Source organism: Carcharodon carcharias, chromosome 22 (assembly GCF_017639515.1).
Source record: "Carcharodon carcharias isolate sCarCar2 chromosome 22, sCarCar2.pri, whole genome shotgun sequence".
Taxonomy (NCBI): Eukaryota; Metazoa; Chordata; class Chondrichthyes; order Lamniformes; family Lamnidae; genus Carcharodon; species Carcharodon carcharias.
Genome location: NC_054488.1, coordinates 25,195,736 through 25,207,805, shown reverse-complemented (window position 1 = coordinate 25,207,805; position 12,070 = coordinate 25,195,736). Strand labels below are relative to the sequence as shown.

Sequence of the window (12,070 nt, the reverse complement as noted above, 5' to 3'; positions counted from 1 at the left end):
ACACAAATATTTTTCTTTGTAGTTGGTTTATTTACAGAATGCAGCATTACATATGTCTGCCTCCGACCTACTCACCCAGTGCCCCAGCAACCTCTCTGTATAAGTGCTCTAACTACTTAATTCAATGCCCTACAGCTGTGTATCTTAACAATATAATTAACATACCATTAATAGTTGGAACAACTAGGTCCCTTCATCGCTGCTGGGTCAATTTCCTCGAATTCTTTCCCTAATACCGCCATGGGAGTACCCTCAGCACAAGATTGCAATGCTTCAAGAAGATGCTCTGCCATCAGCTTTTCAGGGCAACTAGGAATGGGCAATAAATGAGGTCTTGCCAGTGTTGGCCATAGATTTTTTTAAAAAGACAAAGTTTAAAGTGCCAGGTAAATTCAATAAACTGCCCAAAACCAGATGTGTTAAATATGTAGCATATAAGATTTGTTAATTTATCCAGACAGAGTGACAAATTTTCTACACATCTCAACATGGTAGGTACTTTATGTACAAACAATCTTCTCCAAGTCTCCCCAGCCATACTGAACAACCCAATTGGAGCCTCCTACTACCTGTCCAACATACCCTAACCCAATCCAACTCAACCCGCCCCAAACCAACCCGACCTCACCTGCTTCAACTCAGCCCAACCCAACTCATTCACCTCGACCCAAACTACTTGACTTGATCAAACCCAATTCAACTAAACTAATCCAACTCAACACAGCCCAACCCAATCTCAGTCAACTCTGCATTAAAGAGAACCCTACAGGTTGACTGGACAGCATTCTGTTTATCACTTATTGTTATTAACAGTCCATCGGATCAAAATAGTCTGGTAACAGCTGCCTTTGAGCATATTGAATAAGACTTGTCTACACAGATAAGGACAATCTCAGTAAATGATATAACATTTTTCCAGAAGACAACGAAAGTGTCCTTTGGACAACAACTAGTCTCTTTCAACTTTAATCTCCATCTAAAGAAATCTGGGAAATGATAAAAACTTCCAAATAAATGGTTTCTTCTTGTAGCATGTTGTGTTAATGCTGATTAACTTTAACGCTGTCCACCATGTTTGTCTTTGTTAGGAGGTGTTATTCGATGTAAAAGAAACAGAAGTGATCTGTATAAAAAACAACTCAACACAGGTAACTGCTGCTCTGTCTCAGCATAGATAAGTCGGAAACTGCTTGCGGAAAAATGTTAATCATGTATATACACACACACAAACACACACACACATAAGCCCACTGCTGCTCATATTTCAATTGTGTCCCAACTGTTGTAGGAATTTCATGTCATTTTGCACTTCAAACCAGCAGTACAAATGCAAGCAACATTTGACCATTGCTTTCTTTTATTCCAGCAAAACTGTATCACAGAAACTTCTGGAATCCTGATGTTCCTTTTATTCCTTTTTCAGGTTCTCTTTCATCATCACTACCCTGAGATCTCTTCAGTGGGACACCGGTTGAACAGACGGACGGTTTTTGCTTACTGTGTGGCGTAAGTAGAAAACATCACACAAACACGTGGCTCAGGGTAGGTTAGGACATTGAATCTGGGCATTGGGGTGGTTGCTCCAATGCGGGGGGGCAGCTGCTCTCCATGTTATCAATTGTGAAGTCTGCATGTTGTCTGAAGGACCCATAAACTCCAAGTTGAAGGGGGTCCAGGAATCTGGGCACAAACTGTGCGTTTGCGTCATTAAGAGTTCCCGTTAGGCACTACCCCAATAAGTGGCTGTCATACTTGAAGAGTGCACAGCTCACATTTGGGACAGGAAATTGCAGGAAAGGTTGCCATTTCGAAAAAGGAGTACACTTGCCCTTCAGTACCAAACTGTCACTGCCCCCTTCTTGAGTGCTTAGCACAGAATTGGCCTTCACTGGCAACTAGCAACCGTAGTTCAATGGGTGATACTCATATGTGTAGGCTGAAGCCCCATTCCAGAGTCTCAAGCACATAATCCAGGCTCACAATTGGGTAGCAATTGTAGAATAATTTAATTATAATTCAATTATTTCAAAAAGTAATAGCAAATATACATAGAACCAAAGAACATTTCTTAATCCAAAATGATATTAAACTAATGATTTTACTTTTGCAGCATTAACATTGTACTTCAACTTGGCTACAATGCAGTATTTGAAATCTTTGTGTGAGCTTCTTGTGTGTTAAGAGGAGGTTGCTTTATTCCAGGAACTCCCCTGAAACACCTCAGACAACATGTTTTGACTGCTTGGTGTATGAGTCCAGCTCGGTTGAGGAGGCAAATGAAATTATCCTGAGGATAGGTAAGAGTTTTCAGGATCTGTATGCAAGCAGCAGAATGAAATCTTCTTCATTCTTCACGTCCTGAGAAACAGCATTTGATACGCATAGAGTGTATGGTTAACAGAGTACTAAAATTAGAAATTTGGTCTAAGTGGGAATTAGGAGCAGAAGGGGAAGGAGGCGTTGCTTTTTATTTTCACCTCGAATTCTTGTAGCTGAAACCTGAGGCAGTCAATATTTAACATTTTTGATTACTGCTTAGGGCAATTTAGTTTGTAGAAAAAGAAAAAAAAATCAAGCCACAGCCTATATATAAATAATATGTTTAACTTAGGCTAAGAGCAAGTTGTGTGGACTGCAATATGTGGGAGCTTTTAGACAGCGAGACTGTCCCTAGTGAACATATCTGCAGTAGATGTTTCCGTCTCGAATCTCTCTGGCTCAGAAGTCATTGAGTTAGAGTGCAAGTTGGAAACACTCAGGGATACACATAAGGGATGGGGAGGAATACTTGTACAATTTGCTGCAGACTTCAGTCACACTTTGTAGAGAGATACAGGTTCAGAATAGGGTTGATGTGACTGATAGTGTACAGAGTAAGGGGATCCCTGCTGAGAATGAGGAACCATAAAAACTAATTCTATGTAACGGGTACATTGTTCTTGCTACCTGTACAGATAAAGATTAAAAACTGTAAGAAGGACAGCCAGAATGTGGACCGTGGCACCTTGGAGCAGAAAACAGGAGGCTGTCCAAAGTAGGGAGGTGGAGAAGGTGGAGGAAAGGAAGTGTAATGTGATAATTGTAAGGGATAAAATAATTAGAGGGACAGATAGCATGCTTTCTAAGCAGGATCGAAAGTCCCAAATGGTTTTTGCCTACCTGATGACAGAATGAGGACACCAACCTGACTTGAAAAAATATTGTAAAGGGAAGGTGGGTAGGGGAACCACTCATATTGGCCCATTGTGGGACCAACAATACAGGCAAAAGTGGGTAAGAGGTCCTGTTTGGAGAGTACACTAATTAGAAGATAAATTACAGGATAGGAGGTCAAGGGTTATAATCTCTGGATTATTCCCAAGCCATGTGCAAATTGGGATATTGGCAATAGGGATAAGCAAATAAGGGATGTGAACCCATAGTTCAACAAGTGTTGTGGGAAAGAGGCATTCCATTTCAGGGACACTGGCACTAGTTTTGGGACGGGAAGGAATTGTACTGCTGGGATGGCCTCCACCTGAACCAGGCTGAGACCTGGGTCCTAGCAGAAATGACAAATAGGGCAGTTACAAGGACTTTAAACTAGTAAGTGGCAGGGGTGAGCTCAGGTTGGAAAAGGTAGCTTGGACAAAAGTTTGGAAAAATAAACATTAGTGGTTTCATTGCCGGAAGTTGCAGGTAAAGGGAAAACTGAAAGATATAAATTAATTAAGCCAGGAGAGAGAAATAGGAAATGTGTGAGTAAAACATTAGAACAGAAGGACAGGTTAGGGTATGTGGCCCAAATAAACATTCTTTATACAAACATAAGGAGTGTAAGGAACAAGATGAATGAATTTTAGGCACAAATTCAACTTGGAGGCTATGACAAGGTAGCCAGTGTGGGGACATGGATACAGGACAGTCAGGACTGGAAACTAAATATACCAGGTTACAAGGTCTAGAGGAAAGTTAGGGAAAATGGTAGAGGGGAGGAGAAGCCTTAATGATTAAGGATGAAATCACTTCTGTAATAATAGATGATATAACAAGAGGTAAGCAGGCAGTGGAGATTTAATGGGTAGAATTAAGAAATTAAAAAAGGATTTAAGATTAGTGGGAGTTGTTTATAGGCCCTCCAGCAGTAACTGTAAAATAATAGCTTATATAAATGGTGATTAGACAAGCATGTAGCAAAGGCAGAGTGGTTTTAATGGGGAATTTCTACTTACAATATAGTTTGAAACAATCAAGACTAACATGTTGAAAAGGTAGTGAATTTTTTTTAATGTCTGTGTTCTAGAGCCAACAAGTGGGCATGCTATATTAGATTTAGTAATGAGTAACGAGCTAGATTTAGCTAACAGCCTAATGGTGCATAAACATTTATCTAATAGCTATAATAATATTATTGAGTTGAACATAGTATTTGAAAGGAAGAAATGCAGAACAGTTACTAAAATTCTAGATTTGGGTAAGGCTGACTTCAGTGGGGCAAGACAGTAAACTGGGCAAACCTGTTCATGGACAAAATGACAGAAGATCAGTGGGAAGTGCTCAAAAAGGAATTTAGCATAACACAGAACTAGTCGATACCCCTAAAAATCAAGAGTTCTATTTGCCAAAAGAGACAGCAATGGACAATGTAAGAGACAGCAACGGACAATGTGAGAGACAACATGAAGCTAAAACAGCATACAAAAATGCAAAAATCAGGAAAGGGAGTATGTGAACAAACTTGCAAGGCATATCAGAATCAACACAAAACTTTTACAATTATATCAGGAAAAAGAGGGCAGTCATAAGCAAGTGAGTCCTTGAAAACTGATAACGATGCACTCTCCTTGTTTTTACCCAAAATCCTGCACTGCCCCAGAGCTTTGACATTTCCCTTGCTGCTTTTGAATTTTCTGTTCCAGAATCCTTCCATCCCCACTTTATTCATTTAAAGCCCTGCCTACTGCCCTAGTTATCCAATTCACCAGGATACTGGTCCCAGCCCAGTGTAATGCATCCCAAAAGAAAACCAGTCTCCACTAGAGAAGTGGATGCTACCATTGTAGCAGTAAAGGAGGCAATTATGATATTGGACGAGATAAAAAATAATTCGAGGAGAAACATAAAATATTGGCAGTCCTCGAAGAAATGTCATCCCACCTAGATCATCTATATCCCGGGTTACTGAAGGAAGTAAGGTAAAAATTATGGAGGCGCTGGGTATAACTATCCAATCCTCCTTGGATATCAGGATGGTGCCAGAGGACTGGAGGGTTGCAAATGTTACAAACCTATAAAAAAAGGGGAGAGGTACAAGCCTGTAAACTTCAGTCCAGTCAGCCTAATGTTGATGGTGGTGAAATGTTTAGGGACAATAATCTGAGAGAAAATTAATTAGAGTTTGGTTCATAAAGAAAAGTCAGTGCAGATCTGTTAAAGGCAAATCCTGTTTGATTAACTTGGATGAGTTCTTTGAGGTAGTTGAGAGGGTTGATGCACTTTCAAAAAGTGTTTGACAAAGTGCCACAGAATATACTTGTAAGCAAAGTTAAAGTTAATGGGATTAAAGGAACAGTTCAGCATGATACAAAATTAGCTAAGGAGTAGAAAGCAGACAGCAGTGGTAAGCGGTTATTTTTCAGACTGGAGGGAAGTATACAGTGGTGTTCCACAGGATTGGTATTTGGACCACTGTTCTTTTTGATAAATACTGCACAAAAGTGGTTATCCATAAATTTCTGTAAGCTTGTGGAAGGTGGTTAGCTCACCATGTAATCCTCCCAGCATATTAATAAGATGCAGCCTGGTCTACTCTTGGTTGAAATCTTGTCCTTCTGATCTTTCAGCTGCAGGGTTCCGACACACCGAGTGGTTCGTGTGACAGAATAATGGAGGTGGCCAGCTGGTTTTGATCACCTTGTTGCACAATTACTTCATCGGATCTGATTTATGCCACAGAGACTGTCCAAATGTGCTGTGGAAAGATGGGGACTCCTCGAATTCACCACTGAACATCAACAACCAAGGAAGCATCTTACTTGGAGGACCCATCGCTCTGCAGCACGTGTAAATATGAGAGATAAAAGAGCAGGGCTAAGGGGCACCTCCACGCATTTATAAATGTGATGAAGCCATCACTACTCATGTGACAGGATTCTCCCAATAAAGGGGAATTACTGTGTATTTTAATGGAGAAGTAGAAAGGTGGTCTCCAAGCTATCAGGATTGTTCCTAGCATCCAGTGGAGCACAGGTATTGGAGTTGACATGAAGTTTCTGGGACACTGTTCTCTTTTTCTACCTCCAGACAGTGGCCAGGAAGCAGCTTTGCACTATTCCGTTCCACTCATTGCCAAGATTTTTTTAGTGTATTTGTACTGATGTCATGTGATGTTCTTAACCTGTCTCAACTTACTGCCACATGTCATCCCTACCAGTGACACCTGTACCTATCAGTACTGCCTCCTAGTGTCCAAAATAGTCTCTGCAGGCACATTAGTTCAGAAGGACAGAGTCTATGGCCAGAATTTTCCCGTTGGCATTTGGAGGTGGGAGGGGTGGGGGGGCGCATAAAATAGCAGCCATTGTGATATTTTGTTGGGTGGGCATGTGTTGATCTTTGATGTGCGCCCACCATTAATTAACGGGCCACTTAAGGCCCCCGAGGCACCAATTGATGGCGATTTTTCAGTGCCGGTGCAATCTCCGGGTTGGCACACGGACATAACGGGCAGGCAAGTAGGACACACTTGTATAAACCTCATCCACGGGTGGGATAAGAGGGCTCAGTGTGCTCTGTCAAATATTGTTTTTTTCAAAGTTACTGATACTTGCCTGTGTGATCTGCAATTCTTCAAAACACAAACCATCTGCTTGGACTAGACTCAACCTTCAGGTCAGCACTCTGCAGTGAGGAATCTTTTTTGGACCTGCAGGTTTCAAGAAGCCTTCCCTTAGCCTGGGAATGGGAGCTGAACTCTCCACTGCAGGCAGGAAAGGAGGGCTAGAAGGGGGAGGAGGCCAGGAGTGCACATTCAGCCTCCAGCCACCCTTGGGAGGTCAGGCGCAGGGCATAAGGGGTGCAGGGCCAGAGGTTGTCCAAGATGGAAGGAGCCGCAGAAGATGCCCAGGGTATACGAAGCAGCTACCTCAATATGCCTGAGGTGCAGTGCCGGAAGAGGCTCCATCTCTCAAGGGAGACAGTCAACTATATCTATCAGATGATTTGTCAGATGATTGGGCCTGAGATCTCCGCAAACTGTGTGGGTGGACATCCCATGACACTGGCACTAAAGGTCACAGCTGCCCTCAACTTCTATGGTCTGGCTTCTGCCAGGGCTCAGTGGGTGATCTTTGTGGTGTCTCCCAATCAGCTGTCCACACTTGTGTCAAGCAGGTTACAGATCTTCGTCCACTTCCGTTGGGACCAGGCAAGCCAGACCTAGCAAGCCAGAGGCTTCACGGCCATTGCTATCTTCCCCCGCGTCAAGGGTGCAATAGACTGCACACACTTGACCATCAAGGTGCCAGCAGGTGAGCCCAGTGCCTTCGTCAGCAGGAAGGGCTTCCACTCCATGAACGTGCAGATAGTGTGTGATCACAGGATGCTGATTCTATAAGTCAGTAGAAGGTACCCAGGCAGCTCCCACGACGCCTACATCGACACTCCCAGGTGTCTGGGCTCTTCAGTGCTCCAGCCTGGCTTGATGGATGGCTGCTGGGTGACAAGGGCTACCCTCTCGGAAGGTGACTCATGACGCCACTCTGCCATCCAAGAACAGAAGCTGAGCAGTGGTACAGTAAGAGCCATGCCTCCACAAGGGCTGTGGTGGAGAGAGCCATTGGTCTCCTCAAGATGCGCTTCTGATGCCTGAACCGCTCAGGGGGTGCACTCCAGTAGCCCCCAGATCGTGTCTCGGTGATAGTGGTTGCATGCTGCGCTCTCCACAATCTTGCGCTGGAAAGGGTGGACGCTGTGGACAATGAAGAGGTAGATGCAGTGGCTGCGGCTGCACACGATGAGTCCAGCAGTGAGTCTGAGGATGAGCACGCACAGGGAAATGCTGAGGGGGTAGATGCTAATGCGGGCATTCTCGAGGGAGGCAGGGACTCCTGGGAGGCTTTAATCCAACGAACCTTCAGCTAGCACACCACATATGGACCTCCAGGACAAGCCTGGGCTGCAGGCTCCATACTCAATACCTGAGTGCAAAATCTGCCTGGTTAGGAACATTAATTAAGGGCCTTGTTAATAAAACTGAATGTCCCATAAAACACTCATAACATTTTTGGAAACCATCCACCTGCAGAAGAGGTATCCTCAGCCATGGTGATCTGTCTGAATTTAATATTACAACCAAATGAACTTAAGAAAACATATTAACAAAGGTGTTAAAAATCACACCAACTCATTAAGACCTCATTGCGGGACAACACAAAAGTACCAGTGATAAACCCGTGGTGTGCCTAAGGTGCCTTATGTTTACGTTTTCAGGTGCTACGTCTTGGTGCTGACCCCTCGCTGGGAGTGGCATCTGAGACAGCCTGCTGACTCTGCTGTCTTGTTGGTGTCAATGACCTTGGTGGTTGTCCTCTGGCCCGTGGAGCCTGTGCTGGCCCCACCTGGGAAGGAGCTGCCAGTTCCACAGCTGGCATCTCACCAGTCATCGCAGCCTCACCACATGCTGGCACTGGCAGAGGGTGGAAGAGCTGCCACCCTCATCTGGAGCACCCTGAGAGGAGCCCGCAGAGACACCAGGCAGCTGTTGCGCCAACATGAGGTCACTTCAGACCTCCCTGCTCACCGTAGATGGATGGGCACCGAGCTGGGAAACTTGGTGCCCAGACCAACTCCCACATTGGCAATGACTAACTGAGGTCAGTGCCGATGTGAGGGCTTGCTGGTCCAAGCGCATCCGCAGGAAGCCCTGATTGGTCTCCTGGAGGAGCCTCTCCACGAGAATCGCCACTGTCTCCATGGAGGACACATGGCACACGACCATGAGGCTCATTGCTTCAACGATAGCCCAAATAGACTCCTCCACCACGGACACCAGGCCAAGCACAGCCTCATGTATCTCCCCCAGATGCTCCCACACACCCGGCCGCATTTCCTGCATCGCAGACAACTCCAGAGGCACATCATCAGGCACCAACTGAGCATGTGCCTGGTCCCCTGCAGCCCTCCGACTGCTGGCCCCATGGGCACTGTCTGTCTCTACCAGCTCCTCCAGCGACTGTGAAATGCCCTCACCGCTGTGCCCCAGGACACTAGCTGATGTTCTAATTCCCACCGAGGTACTAGTATCCACGCTGGTACCTGCCTGGCAGAGATGGTGTGACACTGGTGAGACTTCAGGGCCCTCAGGTGTGAGAGGGGGCCCCTGTTGCTCCTCCTCCCGGCCCTGCTTCACTGATGCTGAAAGAAAGAACAAGGACATTGGATCAGTTAATGTGGAGACAATGTCAATGTGCACCCCTGTCCCCTGGATCATTATGTGCTCATCCTTCCATAAGCAATGGTCAAGCTATGTTGCAAACTTCCAATCACTGAACATTCAGCACTGCCATAGCTGTTGGGAGAACAATGGTGACCCCACTGCTGGGCAAACATACCTGCCCGTGGCAGCCAAGCCTCACCAACACTGGTGGATCTGGGCACATGGCGCCTCTCCAAATCTAGGGCCTCCTGCTCGAAGTGACTGAGAATCACCAACAGTGCCAGGCCGCTGCCAGCCCTCACCCGCTTGGCGGCATTTATGTGTATTCGTCTCCTGAAAAGGAGAGAAGAGCATTGATTAGTGCTACTTGCACCTGGATTCTCTTCATGGACGGCCGACCCCAACCAGAGTGGGACATTGCAGGGCTCCAGTGTCTCCTCACCCTGCTGCTGCCAAACATTCACACAAAGATGCTAGGCCTGTTCCCCCACCGCCTTGGCCAAATACTGCCTACATCACATTGGCACCACATGGTCTAACCTTCCATAGCAAGGAGACGCAAGCACGTAGAGCACAGAGGGTAGCAGATCGATCGGTGCCAACGCCACCTTGAAGATCCCTCCCAGCATGTCATCACCCTGACTTTGACATGCCCTGGAGTTCCAGCTCTGCGCCTTGGTGCAGCTCCTCCAGGTTGCCCCCAAAACAGTAATGTGGGTCTCAGTGTACCACATGCTGCGGGGGCAGAACCCATCTCATCACCACCCTCTCAGGGCGACCTCGGCATGGGCAGTATCTGCTGGCCCACCCAGCAAAGGACACATGCCGTCAATGATTCAATCCAGCCACTACACAGACTTAGTGGGGTGTTTGGTGGGGGGAAAACCAGGGGGGAAAGCCTACCTGCGGTTAAGTGACCAATGCCAACATGGTACTGACCTTTCATGAGTGCATAGGTTGAAGCGCTTGAGACACTGGATCCAGGTGCATCACACCACATTGCAGGAGCTCACCGCCTCTGCCACCTCCTCCCAGGCACGGTTGGTCATTGTAGGGGCTCCTCCTCCTGTTCTGGAGTACGAGACCTCCCGCCGTGCTGCCACCTCCGAGGAGGGCAGCAAGGCAATCATCAGAAAAACAAGGTGCACAGTGTCCCCCTGCCCTACCCTCCTGCCTAGCCTGTTTACCAGCTCTGGGGAGCCCCTCCACTGGCCATGATTCGCAGCCTTTGAAGGGTACAATAATTTTTTTAAAACAGGCCACCAGGTCACCATTGGGCCCGGTGGTCATGGCAATCCTGCTGCTGCCCACCCACTCCCGCTGTCCTCAGGAGCCACGATTCATGCTGGGCGGGCCTTAATTGGCCCACCCGTGTAAAATGGCGGCACGGACGAAAATTCTGCCCTACGTCTTTGCCATTTGGTACTTTTTTCACATTTCAATTGGGCACAGTATGAAAACTTCATAGACCTACTATGACAAGCTACTGAAACTATTAATTTTGCTGGGGGTGGTTGGGGGGGGTTGTCAGGGTTGTGATGTTTCACCTGGAAAAACGATGCTTGGGACAGCCTGAGATCTGTAGGAAAACAGTATTTCAAACCCTTGTACAGAAAATCTGAGTGAGCCTCTCCAAAATGGAGAGAATGTGGTGGCATTGCCCCTGCACAGAAGGAGCTCCCTTCCCCTGCACCTTTCATCAGTACACAGGGACCAATGATTCCTACCTAGTGGCAGCAGGTGTATTCATGAGGAAAAATGAAATGTAGAATCACTATTTAGAGCTCAGTCCGAGGGCACAGCGAGTAAAGACATTGCTGGTTTCCATGGCTCACCTGCCAATCTGTAATGATTTGGGTGATCTCAATTAAAGTATGGTATTTGTCTCACTTAAAGCTAGTGGGAAGGTACGAAGAAGTAATTTAAAAAACTAATGGAATTGATGGAAGTTATGCTTCAGTTGTACAGAGCTCTGATTAAACCTCATCTGGAGCACTGCATTCAGTTCTGTACACTACACTTCTGAAAAGATATTGGAGGGGATGCAACACAGATTCACCAGAGTGATTTGGGAACTAAAAGGGTTCAATTATCAGGACAGCTTGTATAAATTAGCTAGTATTCCTTTGAGTGTAGAAGATCACAGGGTGATCTAATTGAGGTGTTTAAGATGATTAAATGATTTGATAGGGTAGATAGAGGGAAACCATTTCCTCTGGTGAGGGAATCACAGAATCACACAGTGCAGAAAAGGCCCTTCAGCCCATCAAGTCTACACCAACATGTGAAAAACACCTGACCTACCTACCTACCTAATCCTATTTACCAGCACTTGGCCAATAGCCTTGAATGTTATGACATGCCAAGTGCTCATCCAGGTACTTTTTAAAGGATGTGAGGCAACCCACCTCCACCACCCTCCCAGACAGCGCATTCCAGACCGTCACCACCCTCTGGGTAAAAAAGTGTTTCCTCACATCCCCCCTAAACCTCCTACCCCTCACCTTGAACTTATGCCCCCTCCATGACTGACTCTTCAACTAAGGGGAACAGCTGCTCCCTAACCACCCTGTCCATGCCTCTCATAATCTTGTACACGTCAATCAGGTCGCCCCTCAGTCTTCTCTGCCCCAACAAAAACAACCCAAGTCTATC

At 46.1% G+C, this 12,070-nt stretch overlaps 1 protein-coding gene across 2 annotated transcripts in view; it reads left to right on the top strand.

Annotated features, from left to right (window-relative positions):
* The window catches only part of si:ch211-250n8.1, a 94,548-nt gene extending 88,024 nt beyond the window's left edge, over positions 1–6,524 (top strand). For both annotated transcript variants that reach the window (XM_041217128.1, XM_041217127.1), the window contains exons 13-16: positions 1,089–1,148; positions 1,424–1,506; positions 2,203–2,297; positions 5,823–6,524. In XM_041217128.1, coding sequence (XP_041073062.1) covers positions 1,089–1,148; positions 1,424–1,506; positions 2,203–2,297; positions 5,823–5,857 — 273 coding nt within the window. In that variant the 3' untranslated portion in view covers positions 5,858–6,524. The remainder of the gene's footprint in view (positions 1–1,088; positions 1,149–1,423; positions 1,507–2,202; positions 2,298–5,822) is intronic.
* Positions 6,525–12,070: the final 5,546 nt, after the last annotated feature.